Here is a 24,318-nt window from a genome sequence, read left to right as displayed (position 1 = left end):
TAGAACGCGTAATTTGATTTTCAAATTCTATGAAGGTTCCATTAAAGTTGATATTATGTCATTATTGGCCAGTTGTTTCAAAAAACTGAAACTATAACTTTAAAAGCTTCACAGAACTTGAAAATCAACTTTTAAATTTGATAAATTGATCAAATTCTGTGAAAGAACCCATCCTAAGTAAAAGTCGATTTATTAATTGTTCGAATACCTATAAACTTATCCAATGCCACAATAAGACCTACATGTTTAAAATGTTATCGACGTTCTTTGTTCTATTTGAATAATATATGAAGTTGAATGCGTATTTCAGTTTGATGTGCGCTCAGAAGCTGTCGAGAATTACACGATGGTATAAAAAATACCAGCATATTGTATGTTTTTTAAACGTTAATCATTGAATGGCAATTCCTGTCGTGACCTATTCGGATTGAAATGTTTTCTATTTTTGTGATGCTTTGAACCACATGGGATATCTACGATATTCGTGAACTTCTTCTTACAACCTTTACCTTATTGACATGCAACCCTTTCCAGTAACGCAATCAAATGTAACGTTGTTTTCTGAAAATAATATCAAATGGGAAAATTTAAGATATAGTTGGTATCAAGAGGTCAATTGCGATCTACGTAAATAGTAAGATCTTAAACCTATATTGTTCAGTCTTGTGCAGTAAAAAATCATGTATTTTCCAACGTTTCTGGAAAATGCATAATTTTTTACCTGAACGCTGATATTTAAACACGCTCCAAAAACTGAAAGAAAAATGTATGTAATAGTTTTTTGTTAATATTTTTAATATAAAAAACATGCTTAACGCACAATATTATACCACCTTTTTCTCGAGAGTCTTCATTTTGAGCAACGTAAACTTGAACAATATGTCAAAAAATTAATAAGACAAAATTTCGAATAGTTTGTTCCATTTTTTTTCTGTGAGAAATAAAAACAAAAAAGTAGGAACTTGTACTTAATAGAAATAGAAAACTTGCTTTATGTAAGCTGACATTTTTTTAAACGAACACTGGTAACGTTTGAGTCAGGTATCAATTTCCTTTGAAATATAAATAATTGCATCGAATGTCAATTTTGAAAGTAAATTTCTTAAAATAAAATTAAAAATACTTTATCTTAAAACAAAAACTTCTTTTTTCTTGGTCCCAATAAAAGCTCTTAAGCTGAAAATTCCATTTATCGGCCAAATAATAAGAAGCAACATTGTTCAATTTTTTTATTCAACTGACAAACATTCAAAAATAAAATAAATACCTGCTTACCTGCATGCTAGCAGAAACAAACTGATAGTTTTTCATGCACTGCCGGTTGAATCTCATGTTAGGACGAGCTACTTATAATATTGTCTACCATCGTAAACTAACGCTTTCTTTGTAGGAAAATTTGAAAGGAAACCGATACGATTATACCGAATGAAGTGTCAATTTCCTTTTGAAATTTAAGTTGGTTGACTGAAACACCTTTTGGTTATTCTGGACAATATGGTGTTCTAAATATACTCGTTTACAGGAAAATTAACGTACTGCGAATTTAAATTTGAATACAATGTTGATATTTTGAGTTTCAAATTTAAATCACCATCATCTCCGAAAAGCAGTTTTCAGTTTTTTTAAATATTGCTTATCCGAATAAGGGTCCCATCGTAGCAGTTTGGACTCTTATGCGGTATTTACACAAATAAATAACCTGTGGCTTTGAGCTTAAACATCCTGCCACTTAAGACAAGTTTTCCAACGTTTAAAGATGCACGAAAGTTTTGTAATGGTTATTGACAATGTTGACTAAACAAAAAAAACTTAAATTATGTTTTAAATGGTGTCTACACCGTGAACTCCATCTAAATCATTACTCACATGGCGATCGTTGTTTCAAATCTACGAAAAAGTGTAATATTGATGAATTTTTCTTTCGTTTTTAAAGTTATAATTTCACTAACACAACATTTTCAGCAATCACTTAACAATAATATATTAAATACTAACTAAGCATACCTGTAATTTTGCCTATTAATATGCCTACACTATTCATATAGCTTATGTTACTGTGTATATCCGTTTACATATACTGGAACACACTTCATAGCTACTTGTTTACGGAAGACGATACTCCGTTTGATACCAGATATTCTGACATTTGACGTTACACCTGAGGTGTCTACTATACCCAATTATAGACTATGTAAATAATAGCACAGCGGCGCTGCAGAGAGGAGAGTGTTTATTATATCTGATTTCATATACCTACATAAGTTATTGCAATGGGTAACACAAAATATTTTATATCTTTTATTTAAAGCATATATGAGCGCAATATTACCTACTTGTTTGAGAATTATACTAATGAATCTATTTAACGACTTTAGTGCTACCGCCATCGCCAACAGAACCAATTAGTTTGTTACTACGTAAATTGAATATACACCTAAGAAGCACTAAATTATTAGTCCTAATTATTCTGTCAATACAGTGTATAACAGTAGACCTCGCAATTCTAAGAACTTATTTTCCTCACGTCCAAAGAAGTATGTTTCTAGTTTTCTCTTATTTTTAATCAGAACCAAAGTTTCCTTTGAAATCACATGATTTGTAAGAAGGCACTAGAAGACTTACCTACTTAATTAACAAACAAAACGACTTCAAATATAAAATATAATCTGATACCTGATAATACTGAACCATTTAAAAAGGCTACCATTTTGAACCTGAATCGGAACGTAAGAAATATATTTACAAAAAGATGAAATGCCAAAAATTGTAATATTTAATCATTGAAGACAATATTAGCGATTCTCAAACGAAAATTTGAAATAGAAAAATCAGATAAAGATACAGTCGCATATGGTAAATGATTTTTTTGTTTCAAATTTTCGTTTGAGAATCGCTAATATTGTCTTCAATGGTAAAATATATTATTTTTGTTAATGTTTATTAAGATAGCTAACAGTGATTTGGCGGAGTATATAATTTTCATGTTATTTTCGTGGTCATTGAAGTCCCAACCTACAGAAAATGCATAGAATACTACGCTGGAGAAGCAACCAACCTTAAAAGCCGAGGACATCATATAGGTAACAAAACAATTTTGTTTTGTAAAATGTTTTCTAATTTAATGAGGTTTATAACAAGTGTGTCTTGCAGGTTTCTTAGACTCTCAGACGAACATATTTATACTTACACGCAAGAACGCCTCTCCCCGAGAAGATTTCAAATCCACGTAATTAATAATTAGGAATGCACGTACGTGTTAGAGAAGCCATCTTTAGAATTATTTGACGCCACAAATGTAAAGCACACCTTATTGTGATATCTGTCAAATTAATTTTCGGAATCTAAGTTAAAACGACAATCTTTTTTCTTGAAAAAAGTACAACAAAATAATATAAAAAACAAAAAGGGTTATTTTTGTTGGTTTCTTTTACCATTTCAAGGTTGCGTATGAAAAGCATAAATAATCCCATAATCTGAAGCTTTCAACAGATTTATTGTTGCTTCCGTGGCCGGGGCTTTTTCCATCTTTTTTTCCCATTTTGGGGAGGATATCTTAAAGAGAAAATTCCAAGACCTGACTCGGTGGAAGAGGAGATAAGGCCGGAATAGATCAAGGAGGGTCAAATGGACCGGGGGAGAGGGATAAGGGGGCGAATCAGAACCAATCAGGAAACGATTGAGTGATTTTATTATTTCGCCATTTGTCCTCGTTTGATTGTTTAACCGGCAACTTTTGGACTGTGGACAAACTGTCGTTTATCTTGCCAATTTGATTGTGTTATCTTAAAAACATTTTTTGTAATAAACGAACTGTTCAAATTTTCAAAAAAAAACCTTAAATGCCTAAGTAAAATTTATGTTCCTGTAATTGTTGACGTAGATCAATAACTTGGAATTGTAAGTTATCGTAGTTAAAATGGAAGCTATTCAGGACAATATTCCAGAAGGTTAACTGAATCAAAAATCATGTGCGTAGTTGAACAGATGAATAATTATTGTTCTTTTATGCAGAAAACTCGAATCATATAAACTTTTTCAAACGGATGGATGTAAATCAAATAAAATTAGTCGTTTTACATGTTTTTGCATAAAATCGTATAGTATTATTGGTATTGGTTGATGGTTTGGGCATGTAGAGTGAATGAGCGAAGAAAAAAGTGTAAGGAAAATATATGACGCAAATGTTAATGGTAGCAGAAGTCGGGGACGCACGAGAAAGACATGGCACGATCAAGTGAATCATATACTTGAGTCGGGACATGACAAGAGTCAGAATGATAAAAGAATATGCATGGTACGACGTTTGAATGTGAATGAGGTAAATGAGTGTGTGCCAAGATTTTACCTAGGAATATATGTCATATTTGAAAATGAGTATTTTTAAAGAATAGGAAGGATTGTAAGTTCTGGTAAGGAAAAAAGATTATTGAATGGCGTATGAAAGCATCCCTCCCAGTGCGGTGCTGGGGTGAGTGAGTTCGGACGGAGAGGTCAAAGGGTCTGGCCCGCCACACAACTGATGTCCGTCACACAGCATGAAGCCGGGCACCCCTGCTTAGTCACAAAACGTAGCGAACCACTCGGGACGACATATGGCGGCGGTGTTGGTTATCCAATAAATTTAATGGTTCCCTTGGCCTCTCAAATTAGGGTGTATTTATACTTCACTCTCAGTTTTTACTACTCTTTAAAATATGTGAAAATGTATAGCAAAAAAGATAGAACATACATTAAGTTGACCAATGGCTTGGATACATAACCAAGAATCTTATCCTAATTTTATCTACAAGAATCTAAAAATGGTTAAGCGTTATGATCATTGTTAAATTTTAAAATGCTCAATTAATACAGAAATTAAACAACATACCAGAAATGGAGAAGAAAAAGCAGAACAATTTCGTTGGTAAAATACTTTTATTGTCGAAACAGCCCAATTTCACAGTGTGTAATTTAAGCATCTACCTCCAATAACCAGGGTCTTGGCGACCCTTTAATCCAATCTACCTAAAATAATCGTTAATAATTCAGAACTTCAAACGTAGAGTCCCAGGTCCCCGGCATTACAATTCGTGGGCATCTCATCAATTATTTACTGCCACTGAGTTCACGTTTCATATGAAACAACAAACAAACCATCGGCATTGTTGTAAATCACAACCTCGAGAATCAAATAATGTAATTAATATTTGGTGTGCCTTAGTGGGCGTAGAGGGCGCCTTCATAGATCATAAAATACTGCTTGAGGGGCTCGGAATGGCTACAAGAGCCCCCCTTTATGTATTAAATCCACGATTTTACGGACCCGAGCCTAAATATTTAGTGACATTAATAATAATTCTATGGATTGGAGAACATTTAACTAATGAAAACGGAAACTTTCCATAAATTTTGTGATTTTGATATCAATGTTTACTTTATAGCACAGCGAAATCAAATAAGTATTAAAATATTATTTTTGTATTTTGAGTCAACTTTTTACCTCGAATTTATTCTATTTTAGAGGAAACTTTTAAATATTTTATATGTTTTACTTCTCAAGATTTTACATGTCTATTCAGTTCACAATTATGGGAACTACGTCTCCGTCTGGTTTTGTGTCGTTATTATGGTGTCTGAAAGTTATTTTTAATGGGAGGATGGTGTGGACTAGTTGCATAAAAGATGAAATTTGTTGTAGGAAGGAAGAAACACAAATGCCAAGTCGTTCTACTAGCCAAGCTGTTGAAGTAACGACCTCCGTTTCTCAGTTTTTTCCCATTCTTTGGTCCTAGTTTAAATAAAACACTTCAGAAAAATATCATAATAGAGACGCAATAGCTCCATTAGCTCTGATGTGGACTCTTGTGTGGTGTTGATGACAAAAATTATAATAATTTCATTTAAATATATTAACCATACGCACATATAACTGCCCCTACTAAGAAATATTTTTCAGCGCCCAAAAAACTTAAATTTTTCTAACGGTTACGTATGTTCCTTCAAAAATTAAAAGTATGTTTTATTTTTAATCATGTAACGTTTGAAATTAGATTAATAAAATTAAGCAAGAATGAATAAAATGAATTTTATGTATATTTTTTAGATTTAGTGTAATAAATCAAATGTAATAATGTTATAACTTATTGAGTTTATTTATTATTAAACATTTGATACAGAAAAGTAACATATTATAAGTCTAAATAATGATGACCAAACATGCACATTGGATAAATGCACAATGACATGTAATAATATGACGAAGTACAATGTACTTCGAGGGCTGCAATACTGGCGTAAATACATTATGGCTATATCAATATTAATTTCTAACTAGGCAGTGCCTGCAAATAAAATATATTTTTTTGTGTGAAAGAAGATAAGAAGGATTTTTTGAGATAAAGAAATTAAAATTGAAGATTCGACTAGGCCATCGTAATAAACTAACTGATGATGTTGTTTTATATTATTTCCAAATCTGTCTTGCCAAAATTTTATTTAATTATTGTGACCCACGTTTTGAAGTACAAGACCATCTTGGAAGGCCTTATTCAATGGCCTTGAACGCTGAACCAGCTGTCATAATATAATGTTTCCAGAGCTTATTAATAACATCACTAAAAGTGATTTATTATATATATTTTTTTAAATATATATAAATGGGGTTCTACGAATTAAACACGATATCAAAAAATTACAAAATTAGCTTTCCACAACAATCAATAGATTGAATGAAATTGTCTAACGTATGAAAATTGATTAGATAACATATTATATATAATATGAAGACGTGAAAGGCATTTATTTTTTTTGTGATTTACTTTTCTTCGTTTATGTTTAGTTTTTGCGAAAACACCACGTTAATTCACTTCAAAAAAGTTTTGTTCTTTGTTTTGCCGAGAGTAAAATATAAAAATGTTAATTATACCCGCGAACTTCATAACTAAATCCAATAAAAAATTATTAGTTCACGAAAAGTAAGTTCAAGAAAATCTATTGAGTAAAGAGAATAATAAATTAGAAAAACAAATAACATTAGGAAATGGTAATTTAGAAAGTTCCAACAAATTCCAAATTAAAAACTTTTAAAATTGAAGCGATGATTTGGACTTGATTCAATGTTCAAACTTCTGAGGTCATTATTAGAGATGATAAAAAGTCGTAGTTACGGATATTTATACCTATTATTTGTTTTCGTATAATTTCACTATTTCGCTTAAGAAAAACACTGAAGAGTGAAAAACTACAACAATAATTTATTTTATTTATTTATTAATTTTCGGGAAATCGACAGCCTACATAATAAATCGACAGCCTAATCAGTTTGAACATAAGTATTATATGGTAAAGAAAAACCAATTATGGATTTCATACTTGTGACTTTACCTCTACTGAGACAGCATAATATGGAATAAGCAAATTAAATTTGTGAGAAAGGAATATGAATTAAAAAATTTATACAAATCAAAAGATTAAATAAAACGTTAAATTTACAAAACAATACATTTATATCCACGGAGAGAGGTTGTAGATATAAATCAAATCATGAAAGAGATATAAACAAAAGAGACATAAACATTATTCACAAACCATCAGAGAAATATTCTTTTATGGACCTCTTGTATTTGGTAAGTTCGCAACTGAAAATATCAACCTTGGATAATACGCTATTGTAATTATTGCAAAGTCTGTTCAAGCGAGAATTCTGCTTAGAGTTCGTTTTGCTTTGATCAACCTTGAACAGGACACAAGAGCGTGTTGAATTTACCAAAATGGCAATCCGAATGAATCTACCAAAATGGAAATCCGAATGACTTTTAAGTACACTGAAGACCTCAATAATCAAAATGATTATTAAGTATAACAAATAATTAATACAAAAACAGATTATTATCATTATCCGTAATATATTTATTTTTGGAAAAACCTCGAATTGTGATATTTAATCATTGAAGGCAATATTGGGGATTCTCAAACGAAAATTTGAAAGAGAAAAAGATTCAATCGCAAATAGGAATTGAACCTAGGACTAGCGCTCCCGCAAGGCAACTAGAGTTCAATTCCTAGGTACGATCTACGACTTTTACCTCATTTTTTCGTTTCAATTTTTAATTTGAGAAACGCTTATATTGTCTTCAATGATTAAATACAGGGTGTCCGGGGGTAAAGTCCGCTAACTTCAGGATGTGATTCTACATAACGGTAGAAGTAAAAAAAGATTAATAACTTTTTCTAGTTATTCCGCTGCTCATTTTCCAATACAAACATATTTTTCCATGGAAGAGTATTTATTTTCTCATACAAACAATTCAAGTTTTTACCCAAAAACTACCCTAAATCATTTGAATTTCGAAAAACATTTAGTTTCATTTTTTTACTTCTAAGAGCACGTGAAATCACCCCCTGAGGTGAGCGTACTTTAACCCTGTATATGTAATAATTTAAATAAAAACACTAAATCAAAAATATTACATCTCTATAAAATAGTTCAATGAACTATTTTTTTTTCTTTTAAAATTAAAGTGTCTTTTAAAAAATTGGCTGATCGTGTGAATAATTCAGACAAGCGAACCTATACATTTACTTGATACATTTTTGACGGAAAATTATTTTAATTATCATTTTCAAAATACGAACTTTTCAAGAATTCATACCATTCCGTAATTTTAAAATATAAATATACAAACATATTATTAAATGGGATCACAGAAAAAAGCATTATTTACAAGCCATAATTTATTGCGGGTGGAGTCAGCCATCTTTGTTACCCCTCCATAATTCTTTTCGTGAAAGCCTTGTTATACGCGACTGAAAAATAAAAAAAGTACTAAACGTATCATTATTCCTAATACCTTTTTTTGCACAGTTACTTATAATATTTCGTAAATGGCTGTTTTCCTGAAATCTATTTGTGAGATTCGATTCAATTTGATTGAATATACCTACCACGCGGTGAACCGAATTTTAATTACATTTTTATTCTGAGAGGCACTTACCATTAAATCCATTTTCCCCCATTTTGTGAATACTAACTCCGTGTTTACTGATGGTAGCTTCGTCTTAATTGCTTTATAATGTATGTACTACTTAAGTTAATTATACCAAGTTATTTAATGCCAGTTCTCCCTGTTCTCGTAAACAGTCCAAACGAAAAGAAATGTTAATTACAATCCTCTATTCATTATTCTTAATAGATGCTTTTACCTCGTGAATTGAAATTTTCTCAATTATTGTTACTATTTTTTTCCTTAATAGTGTTATTTATATACATTTTGAAGAGGAGAGAACATTTTAATATCTTTATATTCAATAATCGTTCTAATAACTTTATGCTCACAGTTGAGAGCTGATATGTTGTATTCGGGTCGTATATATCAAACGAATGAACGAAGAAATGAGATTAGAAGAAAATATGTTGGAACATCCGAGAAAGACATACAAAATCAAGTAAACCAAATACTTAAGTTGGGTCATGCTAAGAAATCAGAATTATTGAAGAATATACAATATAGTATGCATGAGATGATGCAACTTAACACAGGCTAGTATTAGTGAGTTTAGAAATTAAAATTTTGACGATAGTGCCCTCTATTGATATGCTTGGTGTTATCAAGTAATCATTTCAGGCACGGGGCTCCATCAAAGCCAGCGTCAAGTTAGCCTATCAGAAGCTGGGCGTATTTTACAGGGCCCGCAGATACTAGATATAGTACACAACTGCTGAGCCTCTACAACTTGCAAGGTCGCCCACTGTTGAATTTGACAGCCACCTCTGATCTGGAGCCCCAAAATACCTGAAAAAACCATTGACTCAGATGCAGAACCGGCCGTCCGTTTGATAGATTCTCCTCTCTTAACAAACGGATTGTAATCCTTAGAGCACAGCCGTCAGGTAGGTTTGCTGTCCTTGTTCTACCGGTATAACAATGGAAGATGCTCTGAAGAACTAGCGTCATTAGTCCCTTGAGCACCGGTATATATCGCTTCTAAGACTAGTTCTTGAGTTCAACAAAGTTTTGTCGGCCACTGTGTTTCCTCCCTCCCATAACATGGGTTTCTTCAAGACCTATGTTCACTCCTTCCTCTCCTTAAAAACAAACAGCATCCCCAAATATGACTGTAGGCCACGAAAGAAAGTATTTTCATCAGGACCTTCTTTGTGGAGTTAATGTAAGTTAAAAATAGAGTTGTGTAGAGATCCATCTTCACTGCCTACCCTGGATAAACGGAACAATTGTTAGTTCGTTAGTTAAAGAGATGTTTTAAATCCCACCCAATGAAATAAATATAGAGAGATCAGATGAGATGATTTATTGCAATAAAAATAAATACCTTTCTTAAATACTCGGTCTTCGATCTCTCTGTATTTTTTTCTACTGATGATTTTGGTGATTGATATAAGAAAGATCGGTATCAAAGGAGTCTGTTCATTTCCAGTGTTGAAAGCCCTTGCCACTTTGAGAATGTTCTAACTGGTGTTGATTGGTTCCAACTACTTCTATCACTCGAAACTCTCCAAAGCAAACACTCAGACTACATAAAGATTCCTTTGTTTAACTTTAACTTAGTTCGTGCTTTATCTGAGTGGTAACCGTTACTCACGTTTAAGTTTGAATGTATGTGCAGACAACAATTATTATTAGGTAAAAATCAACTTTTTTAAGCTTGAGAGGGGTGCGCGGCAAAAATATTTATAAGATCGTTCGTCACATTATCATGATATTTCCATCGTAAGTGGTGCCTCAAATGCCAGGCTACATAATGTTTGTTGGTTCATAACGGGTGCTTATTATTTACTGAAAAAAATAATGTTGAGACCCTGGCGAAGCCGGATAGTAAGTTTTTTTATGTGTGAATACCGCACAAGAGTCTCAATTGCTTCCGACCGTCTGGAGCCAGTGCGACTATGGCATCCCCGATTGATGTATTTTGAGGCTTAAGGTAGTGGGGAGGGGAAATTTGGTCACCAAACACGGCTAAAGTCACTCAAGTAACGTTTCAATTCTGGATGGTCTCGTATACCAGGGCGATACTGAGAATATCTTTCACTCTGGAACGTACCGCAAGTATACTATACAATATTTTTAATGAATACATTGTGAAATAACATAAATTAATCAAATAAAACAGTTGGTTGTTTTTTTTGCCTATTTTAATATAACACCAAATTTTGGTTGATAAGTATCCGAAAAGAAGAGATAAAAACTTATTTTTATCTTACATTTATAAAAAAATGGAGAATCCGGTTTTGATTTGGTAAAAGTCTTGAGGTTCAAATTGTAATACAATATTCTGTAAGCCTTGCTCTTCACACTCAATAATATCGAGTCTCTTGAAACTTTAAGATGTGAAATGATTATCATTGAAATTTGGTTACAAAATTATGGCTTTATTGAGTCAGTAAGCACAAGCACTATAATCAGAGCCGGAACTAATTGTTTGGGCGTCTTGGGCACGCATTAAAAACTCCTACAACTTTTTTTTATGTTCCTACCTAAATGCTTTTAGTTTGTTAACGCGAAAATTCGCAACATTTTCTTCCCAAAAAAAACAACAAAATTTTGACTTGTGTAATTTTTATTTCTAATACTTTTACACTCATTGCTTAGGTAAGTTTTTTTGCAATTAATTTAATCCAATAGGTATATACCTCTTTCTTATGATTACTTGTTTTAATGTTTTAACAGGAACAGTTACAGAAGCTTAGGTACTCCTTTTTAATTTACGGACATTTAAAAAAAAATGATAAATAAAAAAATGAATACAAATGTACTGTGTATATACGTATACATAAACCAACATGCACTTAGAGACACAAAAAATATTAGTTTTTTGTGCAGATCGATTTTTCACTTATCTAGTATGGCGCCTCCGTGCGTTATCCTGGTAACACCCCACCCGTGTTACGGTTCTATTAAAAAATAACTTTTTAATGCTCATGAGACTCTCAGTCAAACTTAAACACGCTTCGAGTGCTTTTCATAAATCTCGTGTCTATCAATTATTTCCTCAAAGGAATGCATTTTACCCAGCTTGCGTACAGCTAGGTAGGTATTTATTCTGCGGAGTTAATCACTATAAAATAATAGATGTAGGTATTCACTCAATTTCAAATTTAATCTTTGTGACTAAAATGCAATAAAACAATATTGAGAAAAAAATCTTCGGCCTTTATACCTAGTACTTTGAAATAAATAAAATATGTATGATGATCTTTCATATCTAGGTGTAATATTGGATTAAAAACTAAATTTTACAGCTATTTTTGAATATGTGCTGAAGAATGTATCAAAAATGTTAACTTTCTTGAGAAGACTGAGAAATAAATTAATAAAAACATCACAGAGGTAATTCTCAAAACAATAATTGCGCCACATTTAGACTACTGCTCCACGATATTATATTTGGCCAACGAAAGAAACATGAATAAGTTGTAAGTTATTCAAAATAGAGCAATGGGATGTATCCTAAGGAAAGGCAAATATGCAAAGGTTAATCAAATGAGAGAGGAGCTGAATTTGATTCTAAGAAAAAAGAGACTGCTATATAATTTGTTCATTATACATAAAATAATGAATAACCAAATGCGTAAATACTTTAAGGATAAAATAGTATTTTGTAAAAATATTAATAATTATGATACCAGAAATGTTAATAGAATTAGATTGCCGCATATGAGAAAAATAGAATAACATAATTGCTTAACGTATAAAGGATTAAAGATGTATGATGAAATGCATGAAAGTCTGAAGAAAAAAGGAAGAATAAATGTATTTTAAAAAAAAAATATATGTGTACTGCGAAAATATAATTTTATAAGTAACGAAATATAACCACGTAAATATTAGTTTATATAAGTAAAATGTTATATGAATGAACTGAATACAATAAAAAATATTACTGAAGTTTTTGTAATTTATACAGGTTCCCGTTCTTTCAAAAAATCCATTCCCGTGCTCACTTCTTTCCATCTCAAATTAACTTTAATAAGGGATGTCATAGTCACAGTGGATCAGAGTATTTGGAATCCTTGCAAAAAAATAATTATTCATAAAAAAAATTAAACATTCTCGTGCAACCCTAAAAATAAAAGGGTTTTCATTATACCAACTCATATCAAGGTTTATTTTGCTGTATATTATTTTGAAAGAGATTTTCATAAATAAATTAATTGTGTTTTTCTCTTGTTTCAGGTGTCCAAGCGATGCGGAATTCCCACGAACAAGCTTTCAAATAAATAATATTTTTCTGAGGGAGACAAATTAATTATTATGATTCTTATTTAATTAATACATAGAAAAAATTTTGCGTCTCGGTAAACGTAACCGTAAAAAAAATCGATGGCATGAAAAACCACAAATCTGTGGTCATAAACCAATTCCAGTGTTTGGTTTAACGCCTTTATCGTTAAACCGCAGAAAGCAGGTAGATAATAAGCACATGATTAGATAGCTACCTTTCGGTCGGATAAAATTACTCTTTTGAGCACAAGTCATATATCTATAGACAGTTCTCATTCATTGGTAAAAATCAATAATCACGGCACCTATGTCATAATGTTCTAGAATTGGTTGAAGAGGAAACCGGGGTGAACAAATTTTTTTTACCAAATTATCTGCATAAAACAGAATATTTAGTAATAACTAACTAATAATAAATTTTGTATTCTGCGTTTAATTAATATCAAAATACAAAAAAGGACCACCATTATGGTTGCCTAGTTATTTAAATACAAAAGAAACCATAACATATTGAATGTTTGTATTTGCTAGGTATGAATAATTTGTTCCATCTTTAACCTTTATTTAAAAAAAAAATATTCTCAATAATTTGTATGCGGGTAGTGGATAAAATAGGTGTTTTATACATCTAATTTGAAATCTTCTCTTAAATCAATATTATAACGATTGTTTCACAATTTCATAATATTTGCTGAGATCCCCTTTAATTTCTTTGGATTTTTACGTAAAATGAATACGTTTTTAAGTCGTTCTACCTTTACATTTTCAGGTTGAGTATATTTTTCCAATAAAATCCAATTCTTAAATAAAATAACAGTGGTCCACTATTGATTTCCGTTTTTCTTTATTGTATTTTTGTTCGAATGTATTTACCATTAAACGAAGATTTAAATGCGCATTCCAGCAGAAATGAAGATTGCTTAGTAGCGTAGTCATCCTTCATTCAATTAACAATTCAAATTTAAATCTGCACCAGTTACTTCCGAAAATCGAATAAATTATAACTTAATTGATTCAATTTCCCCCTGTTTCCTCGTCCAGATACAATGTTTTCTCCACCTTGCCGGGGCTAAGAAAATAAAATCTTACTTTCAAATCAAGTTTATCAGTAATTTTATTTATTGTGGTTTGAAAAATGTGGTTTTGAATAATAATAACATCATAAATGAAGATGCTTATTCAATAAATTTAAAACCAAAAATTAGATTATCCAAATATCAAATTGGAAGAATATATTTATTCAATAATTTTTTTTAATGATTATTTTTCTGTGAACACTTATAAATTTATAATATTCGCAAGAAAATAACTCACATGGTACTATTTGTTGAGATATGTAAAGCAGATTGATGAGTAGAGTGTGGAAGTCGACGAAAGAAGTCTAGGATGTCCAATGGATACTCGACACGATCAAGTGAATCATGATCTTAAGTAGATACTGAGCGAATATAAATGAAAAAACATATCGATGACTTCCAAGATAGATATTGTAGCCATTAATTTTAGATAATTGAAGATCAGAAGATGAACCTGTCACAAATTTTCATTTTGTATTAAAATATGTAAAATCCTTAGAATGTTGAAAGTAAGAGATACCATATACCGATTAAAATATTAAAAATAATGTTTCTCCAGAGTAGAGTCAACTTTTTATTTTATTTTCACCAAAATTGAGACAGCAATATTTGTGCTCCAAGCATGCTCCAAGCCATTGAAAAAAATATCTAATAATCTTCTGCTTCTGTTCCGAATTCAGATAATCAAAAATAAAAACCAAGGTTCAAAAATGTCGCAAGTGTTGTACGAGTAAAAATCGAAGTTAAAGTTGCAGTGAAAAATAATAAAAATAAACAACAATGATAGTGAGAATAAAGTATTCCAGTGCGGCAATGGGAGTCTTGTCATCTCCGCCCTTCCTCCTGCTGCTCTTCTTCGTTGGAGTCGTCAGCACTAAGGGATACGTTGATGCTGAGGACTTCATCAGCGACCTTGATAAACCAAGTAAGTCACTTGTAGTTATTATACAATTCTTGATAATTTTAACTGCATTTTTTCAACGAAGCTTTTACCTCTCAGCTTAAGCTTCAGTTGCGTTCTGAGAAGTAGACACTAAAGACTGCCTTTCCTGTCAGTCAATCAAAGGCACCTCTTATCATGTCTTTATTTTGATAACGACTTGGATTCTTGTTACAAATATATCTAGAATTTCTCTCATGACCTACTAGAATTAACAGAATAATATATTAGTGGCTGAAGGCACTAAGTGCGAATAAAAATGGTCATGTCGCAAGAAGGAACGAAGATGGAAAACCGTCGTAAAATGTAATAAATGTTTTTGTGAGATTTTCTTGGAGAGGATTTATTTGGCTCTCAAAATCTAATTAATAGATTTTAACAATCAGTAATGTAATGCTTTAATGTTTTGTTTTAACATAATTATAATATAATACGATGCCTCCGTTTGGCGAAATACCCTAAAAACGAATCATCATGAAAATAATCAGGTACCCACAAAGCTTTTAAAAAACTTCGGAATATCAAACAAAATTGACAATGGAGCGAATACGGTTGAAATAACATCGTGATAAATATAGCGGTAAACGACATACAGACGTTGTATGCGTGTAAAATAAATAATATGAAACTTTTTCTGGAGTCAATTTTAATTGGATACATTTGTCTTCCATGTTCTGATTGATTTTTTAAGAATTGTAAAACAATACTTCCATTGCTGTCATTATTGGAAAAGCCCATCCAATATTTTTGGAGGTGCCTTGACATGCCCGACACCTTATAAGGAAACCCACTTGCATAGTGCAGGTGTAAACTGTGCGCTTTAAGTTTATATTTAGTGATTTCTTCGACTTAATTTTTTTTATGTCCTACCACTTTGTATATGTATATAAGTACATTGGTCGTAAGTCCGTAGGTAAAACTACGGACTTAGGAAAACCTACTCGATCTAAGTAGCTAGTTATTACCATTAGTTGTAAGCCACTAGTAATAAATCTTAACTACAAGAAAATACAAGTAATACGTCTAAGTGATGGGTATATATTTTGTATTATATAAGTTGTACTGTAAAGCGCTATTGAGATGATTTTCGCTGGAAAACGGTGCTATATAAATGATCCATACATTATTATCATTACGTTATTCAGTATTTCGTTCGCGAAACCACTATGAAATACTGCACAATAGTACTGAAAATCGTTAATTGAAACTTAAACCTATTTTGTCACATTTATAAGTTAGTGTAATGGAGTTATCACCATGATCTAGGAGAAACTTAATAGTATATTTTTAAAATTGCCTGCTTATCATGGACATTAACTTCTGATTCTGAAAGCTTTGCCAATATTTTGAATTAGTCCAGTTTAAATTCATTTAAATATTTCGCAGTTGGTCGGCTGTATTCCTTGTCAATTCGGAAAATAGAACTGACATACTGACAAACGGAAGTGGGCAAAAAGCCTGAAAAACTAACACACGTCAGCTCTGATACGGACAGATACCATAGGGAATATTGTGCAACGTATCGAACGTCGGAATAACAACACCTATCCACATTTGCTGTTAACTAATAGCCTTGTGCTAACATTACATAACAAGCTCATAATAACGGAGCTTTTTCGAATTTGGTTTGAAGCTGATTGTATCTGTCATTAAATTTATTAAATCTTATTGAATAATAAAATCATTATATATTTATTGCGGCGTGCAATACGCTACCCTCCATATTAGATCCATGTACGAGTTCATTACTTTGAAAAAAAGTTGGATAGTTCAAGATAAGATAGTTTAAAACAAGAATAAATAATCAAATTATCATAATACCATATTAGTTATAAAACGAACTCTTTTTAATCAATTTACTGAGATGTATGAATTCACAACTCCGTAGTGAATAAACTTTTGTTTTTATATTTCTATGTTCCTTAATACATATTTAGCTTTCCGTAATCCACACTATTAATTTGAATTTACCTCAATTTAATCTAAAATCATTTATTATTGTAAACTATGTTACATAACTGTATCACTTGTTAACTACTTTTGTAAAAGCCCATTAGGGCATAAATAAATAATACAGATCATCCGCCGTTTTTTTAAAGATTAACAGTCGTAGTTGTATACAGTTATAGCAAGTTTTACAATCACTATTCCGTTTAAATGGTTCATACTTCTGTGAATCAGTGTAAAAAATGATTATCATGATTCTAATAACCACTTGAAGTTAAAGGTGTCTCTAAAGGCATTATAAAAAAGCGGTCGATGTAATTGTATTCAAAGCATTTTCAATTCTTATGACTCATGCATGAATCCCCGATTGTGTTTCACAGAAATGATGATCAAATAAATAAACAGCATCTCATAAAGTATCATTTAAATTTTTTTGAAATTGGACTTCGATTAAAGTTTACTATCCATTTACAGTATTTGTCTTATCATAACATTTTTAATATTTTGAAAGACAGGTATAATAAAAAGTTTTATATTAATTTATTACCCCAATCGTGAAGGAAGACATAATGACAATGACTCTTTTTTAATTTTTAATTGTGTTTGAACGTCGTAATACATATTGTTATAAATAATCAGAACCTAATAAGTCAACTTAAATAGTTAACAGTATTAATCTTTGATAAAGGCTCCCTTTTCTCACATGATTGAAAGGGGTTTTGTTCCCTGGTCTCTTTCAATATACCTATCCAGCATTCACTTTTTAAAAATGATTTTCATAAACTGTTCCTTACTCCGGCGTGAAGGAGGTGAGAAATTTTTACACCAGCCATGAAGCGGGTAGGAGATACACGAAACTTTGATGCTGAAATTTTGATAATATAATTGTGTATTAAGTATTTTTGTTTTCTTTTGATATTAATAATAATATCCATTCAACAAGATGAGTAAATAAAATACCATGTTTAAGATTGAAAATCGCTTTTTTACTGAAATAAAGAAGTGTCAACAGTTTTGGTAGTTTAATATTTTTTCTATAAAATTCTAACAAAATTACAACTTCTTTGGTTAATTAACGTAACTATAGTATATTCTAATTATAAAAAATGGAAAAATAACTAAATCTAAGAATAAACCAAAGAACACTTTAAATAACTATAACTTTAATCATACTATAAAATATAAAACCGACTACGAATTTTTCTGCCTTTTTTGTGCTAGTAAAAATGAGCTAGACTATCTGAAAAAAGAGCTAAGAAGCTAAACCACTTTTTTGGAGCTGACGGCCTCAATTTAGAGCTAAATATAGCTCTAAAGGAGCTGAGTTAGCAATACTGACTAAACTCAACACTGCACCTCGTCCCCCACTTCCATACCTCCAGCTACTGTAACGACGGGATTTGCATGGCAACGTATGATATACCCGACCTGACTCACGCCGGGTTGATAATAATAATATATCTATGTAACTCCGTATTTATCCCAAGTAACCGTAGAATAAAAATTATAATACTTTATGAACTTGATAGCCAATCATTTAGCTTACCTACATGTTAATTCAAAGGGTTTAGTGTCAAAGAGTTCTAAGACTACGTTTTCTACAACAACAAAAACATTTTAATGAGGGCTTTCAAAGTCAAACAACGTTATCAATGAAAATTAATATTCATGTTTTTTTGTAGATAACGTTGTTTGACATTAGGCCCTCGAATTACATGTTAATTTTTTTTTTGCGAACACATTTCAAACTAAATCAAACTTCAATCTCTATCACGTAAGCAAAATATAATTTATACTTTTATGTTGCATATCGCAAGACTATTAAAAACCCTAGATTAAGATTGAGTATAAAATGCAAAAAGATTTACCCGTAAAACAACAAGTCAAAAAAAAAAATATTTTTCCATAATTATAACCAAAATTATATCTATGAACTCGGCTAATCTAACTCTAACTCAGCTAACTCGGCTAATCTAAATCTAACTCGGCTAATCTAACGCTCGAAAAAACATCTTCCTTATTAATTTCATTAAATACATAAATACCAAAAAGAGCATATTGTTAACAAATTTTTGGCTGCTTACCAAACTTATTTTAAAAACGTCCCTAACTGGAAACGTGTTTAATTAAGTACGCAAAGCCAAAACCATGATAAGTATTTATAATTTTGAATTTGTAGGTTTTGTAATATGCCGTCATTGGCAATTATTACTGAAAATTGATTTTATTATGGGAGGTTTCTTTACCCTCGCGAGTTGAAGTTCACTATATGATCACTTGAACGAGATTTTTAAAAAATCTTGTAATGGTAATAGGGAAACTTAAAATATTTTCTGATTTTTTGCTAACCTTAATTAACTTCGTAACCAGGTAATGTTTGTATTTTTTTATAAAATAATAAGGTTATGCTAAAAGTTATGCCTTTAGTTTTGAAATATGATTTTAGTTATTTAAATACTGCTCCATCGAAATCAGTTTTTTTTTTTAATTTACAAACACAAAACACCTGTTCGATATTTTTTGAATTAAAAAAGCTGTCAGTCGTTCTAAAATTGCTTCCACCAAACTAAATCTTTAATGTGTCCCAAAATTGAGCCAACTATTCCTGGAAAAAATACGCATTATGAAAATTAAACATTTTATGAATATTAACGTAATTGCATATATTTTCTAATAAATTCTTAGATATTTGTTTAAAAATATCTCCATGATTGCAGAAAAACAATACTATATTAAATATCTAAAATTACTTCGTTCTCAACATATAGTACAACGAGGGAAGATAAAAAATATACCTAGTTCAGTTTTTAATGTTTCTGACACAAATAATTTTGCATTTTTTGATTGGATCGTAATATTTAACAAATTTTCAGTTTTTGTGTACTATTTTGAATAAAAGTTATTAAATGGAGTTATTTAAATGAATGTCATCACATAAATGTTATAGATCCTTCTTGTTATGTACGTACTTAGTTATGCACACATTTATGATGAACTTAAAAAAACTGTCTTTACAAAAATAAAACAAGTTATGTATGGAATATCATAATATTATATTTAAATTAGCAATTGTGAGAGTTTACGCTTTACGAAAGCTAACAAACTAATCATTATGCTTTTTAAGCGGAGAGGATATACCGCCACAAAAACATTCCGATTCATATATCGTCTTATAACAACACACTCTTACGTTGTGACTCTTGACATGACACGATTACATTGTTTAATTCACTTCACTAAATGTCTTTCTTGGGTGACCCTGATTTCTTATATCATTTCTTATTTGTATAATACGAACAAAAACTTATTTGTTTTATAAAATTTCGATGAACTTTAATACATTCGGTTTTTATTTTTAACGTAAAAATGTATACTTATAAATAATCGTAACACCTTTTTCTAGATAGCGCTTTTCTCTAGATAAATCAAATAATCTATCAAAAGCACTCATATATTATATTCCTTTTTCGATAGCGACTTCTTGCTTATTCGGCAAATTATTAAATGCTTCCCGCGTACATTTTCCCATTTCAGCTTCAATATCCATCGGAAAACCCTTTTATATTTCTATGGACGAGCCTTCTCTTGGTGAACCCAAAGTCTCCAAATAATCAACGTCGAAATTATTACCAAGGGTGTGTTACACTCCTTTTTTTATTTTATTACATTATTTGAAAATGATTTTTTCCAAATAGTTCACAATCATAAAAAATTATTATTAAATCCATTAATTCAATGCAAAAAGTCGTATTTTTTCGTTGGGACCTGTCATCATCATATTTTGTTACATATAAACTAAATTGATATATCCACTCGAGCAATTTTTGGCATATAATGCCAAGTTAGCAAACAGGTTTTGAGCGATTACTTGCTATAATGACCCAAATTTATGGAACCTACAAAAGCTGGATAAACGCTGAAATTGGTTAACTGCAGTGAGCAGTTTCATATGCTTCCTCATTAATATTTTGAGAAATGGTAGTAATTAAAAAAACATGATAAATGTACATATATGACACCAATTGGCTCGCACCAAACGCTCGATTGGTTTTAACGCAGTTCGTTCAAAGCTTGGAATTAATATACCGTCTTTTAACCTTCCTTCATAATTCATTAATTTATTATTGATTGTTAGCTACAGAATTATAATTTGTTGGCGTTTGCATTCTTGTACGGTGTTTCCAATATTAATTGAGGACCACCCCCTGGAAATCGAGTAATTTTGACAATGTATGGTAATTTATATCTTAGATGTTTTATTCCAAGGCTTAAAATATTTGAAAAACAATTTAAGGTACCATATATAATTGGCTTTATTTTCCATTGACCTTGTCTACGAACGACGGTTGGTTCAAAATTGATACAGTTTTACCATTTAAAAATACATGGTTAGTATCCTTACAGATTGTACCTGTCTTTGCTTTTACACCTGTTACTGTTTTATATATTATTTAAATAAAATCAATGTTTACCATAATAGGAATGAACGTAGTGACTAGTAACACTGTAAAAGCAACAATGTATTTAATAACAAACGGTCACCAACTTATGCAAAAATGTATTTATTTGATCAAATATAATATGTTAGATCTGGAAATATTTTATTGGAAATAAAATTAAGCGGTCAACATGCCAAAACAGTTTATCGAAAGAACTCTAAAAGCTTTTTTTTCACACAATTCCAACATTCCTAATCTTAGGTTACAGTAAGAGTAATCCGGTGCCTACACTAATAATATTATAATGTGATGGCCACACAATTTTTTTTTTATTAATCTCGTGTTTTTGAAAGCATTATAGATGTGTTATAGTTTCTGAATCCTCTACGGAAATAATAATTACGAATCGTCAGCAGAGGACCAAACCGCCAAACACGCAGCATCCAGCACGCGTTGCGAAATCCATCCCTTGAAACCTTTCACTTTCAAAGTGTTTACTTAGCATTAGGGCCGCCTGTGTGACAACACAGGATTCGAAGATTTAATTTTTTTATTATTGGACCTCTATTTATTTTTCGTTAACAATTTATGACAATCGTATTATTTCAATTGAATTTTTCATAACACAGTTGTGAAATAATATTTTCTTATTATCAGCACAATTTTAAACATACCATCTGCCTCTATTCAAACCATTCCGACAGTAGTAATAATGTATTAATTTAGGAATTTCATTGTGTGAACGCCCATTTTAGGTAAGTAATACGAACATTTTTATTTTTGTACCGTACATGTGTGCGAGATTTATAATTTTCGTTTATGTATGCAAAATTGTATTACCTTCCACTTATGTATTGTTAATTCTTTCCATCCAATCAACTCATCGAGTAAGAAAAATAAGTAAGTAAGAGAAAAATACCAATAAAAAACAGATTAAAGTACAGCTTAGAAATTTGGCTCTGAGCGTCTCGTCTAGTTTTTCGACAATTAATTTATGTCTAAAAGCTCCATAGCTCACGATGGAAGTCAATAAATTTTTCAATAATGTAAAACAATTGTGAAAATCAGGAAATACTAGTCAAAAATGCATGTTGCAAGGTGAAATTGGTCCGGTTAAAAGTAAATAAGTGGAAATAAGTTACATCACACTATATACACCACTCTACGAGAATATTTAATTGAATTGCAGTGAAAATTAGTTCTCACAATTTATGATTGACGCCAGGTCAACTAAGTATTATAAAGACCGAAATGTTTTTTTTATATTAATTATCTTAGCCCCAACTAGGTTGCCATCTACCCAAGTCTCATCAAAATATAAAAGATGAATTTTCTTTTAGCTCGGAGATAAACTTTTTGGTACATTTTTCGCCACAAAGTTCATTACTTACGTCTAGAAAAACGGGAAAAGAAGAAGATTTTAATTCAGATTAAACTGCTGACATCTGTTGGCGTTTAAAATATTCTCACAGTGAAATATCCACCTTTATTATTCCCACCCCACTCGACAAGAACTCCACTTAAGCTATAGAAAACTAGGGAAACTTTGAAGAAAGTGTTGAAGCATTTGTATCGTGGCTGCATTTTGAGTAGGTTATTTTGATAGATTTTTGGTTAAGTGTCTTAGACTAGCAAGAAATCTAGTTATTCCCGATGTGGGAGTTTTACTTGGACTAAGTTTAGAAGACCCTAATTAGAAACGATCTATCAAAGTCAAGCCATGTTTACACTCCATTCGAGAGAATGACCACTCCAGTCAGTTAGGTACTTCCTATACTTTTTCGGAAGTATCGTTTGTGAACGCTGCCTTACACAGTATCAAAATCCCAAATCTTTTACCGGATTAAATTACTGCTTTTCCTGCTTAAACAAAGAAACACTTTCACTTGTCTTGTTTAATGTGATTTCAGTGAAAAACTTTATGCGTAACAAAAGAAGCTTTTGGTATTGATTTCGATAAATAGGCATTTTATGACATGACAACATTGACTTAAATTTGATAGCTAATATAGAAGAATATTAATTCGTGTCGGCTAGTAGAACTATTCACGCATCTTATCATAAATACGCAAGAGAGTTATGAAAATGAATATACTTAGATGTTTTAATAAAAGGGTGAAAATTTTCACATCCTTGCAGAGAGGTGAACAAGTTTAGTTGATTATTGTGTAGAAAATCTATTATAATAACTTATTTTGTTTTAAATTACATAGATACTAGATACATACCTTTTCCTATGTCTTTATCTTTAAATACGTAATACAATAATGTATAAAAATGTATAAACATACACTTTTCTTTTGGTACTTCTTCAAATATCTTCATTGCTCCGTACATCAACGACTTTTGTATCTTTTTTTGTCTAAATAGAAGTCTATATAACGTACCTATCATTTATAATTCAGTGAATGTCATTTCCATCACGGGCTTCAAATATTAAAAAGGTATTGATCCGCGAGAAACAGTAAGGATGCAAGCAATGTCTTACATTGTGTTGTTAATTATTGTCCGCATCATTATTTCTCCTTAAATGTTGAAATATATTTTAAAATATACATATATTTTTATATTTATATACATATATATTTTTTTTAAATTGACCGGGGAGAATTTGTCGGTTCTATATTATTTGTCAATTGTTCAAAATGACTCGAATAAAAGATATCGATTTTTTTTTTTATATATCCAATAATATCGTT

At 30.9% G+C, this 24,318-nt stretch overlaps 1 protein-coding gene across 1 annotated transcript in view; it reads left to right on the top strand.

The window, feature by feature from the left end:
* Nucleotides 1-24,318, top strand: part of side-IV (sidestep IV transmembrane protein) — a 919,468-nt gene that overhangs the window by 102,969 nt on the left and 792,181 nt on the right. Inside the window, exon 2 of the mRNA XM_089641040.1 lies at nucleotides 14,974-15,218. Coding sequence (XP_089497166.1) covers nucleotides 15,074-15,218 — 145 coding nt within the window. The 5' untranslated portion in view covers nucleotides 14,974-15,073. The remainder of the gene's footprint in view (nucleotides 1-14,973; nucleotides 15,219-24,318) is intronic.

Source organism: Hesperophylax consimilis, chromosome 16 (genome assembly GCF_061612785.1).
Source record: "Hesperophylax consimilis isolate HC1 chromosome 16, BYU_Hcon_1.0, whole genome shotgun sequence".
NCBI lineage: Eukaryota > Metazoa > Arthropoda > Insecta > Trichoptera > Limnephilidae > Hesperophylax > Hesperophylax consimilis.
The sequence above is the reverse complement of the archived record's forward strand: the minus strand, read 5'-3'. Positions and strand labels throughout refer to the sequence as shown.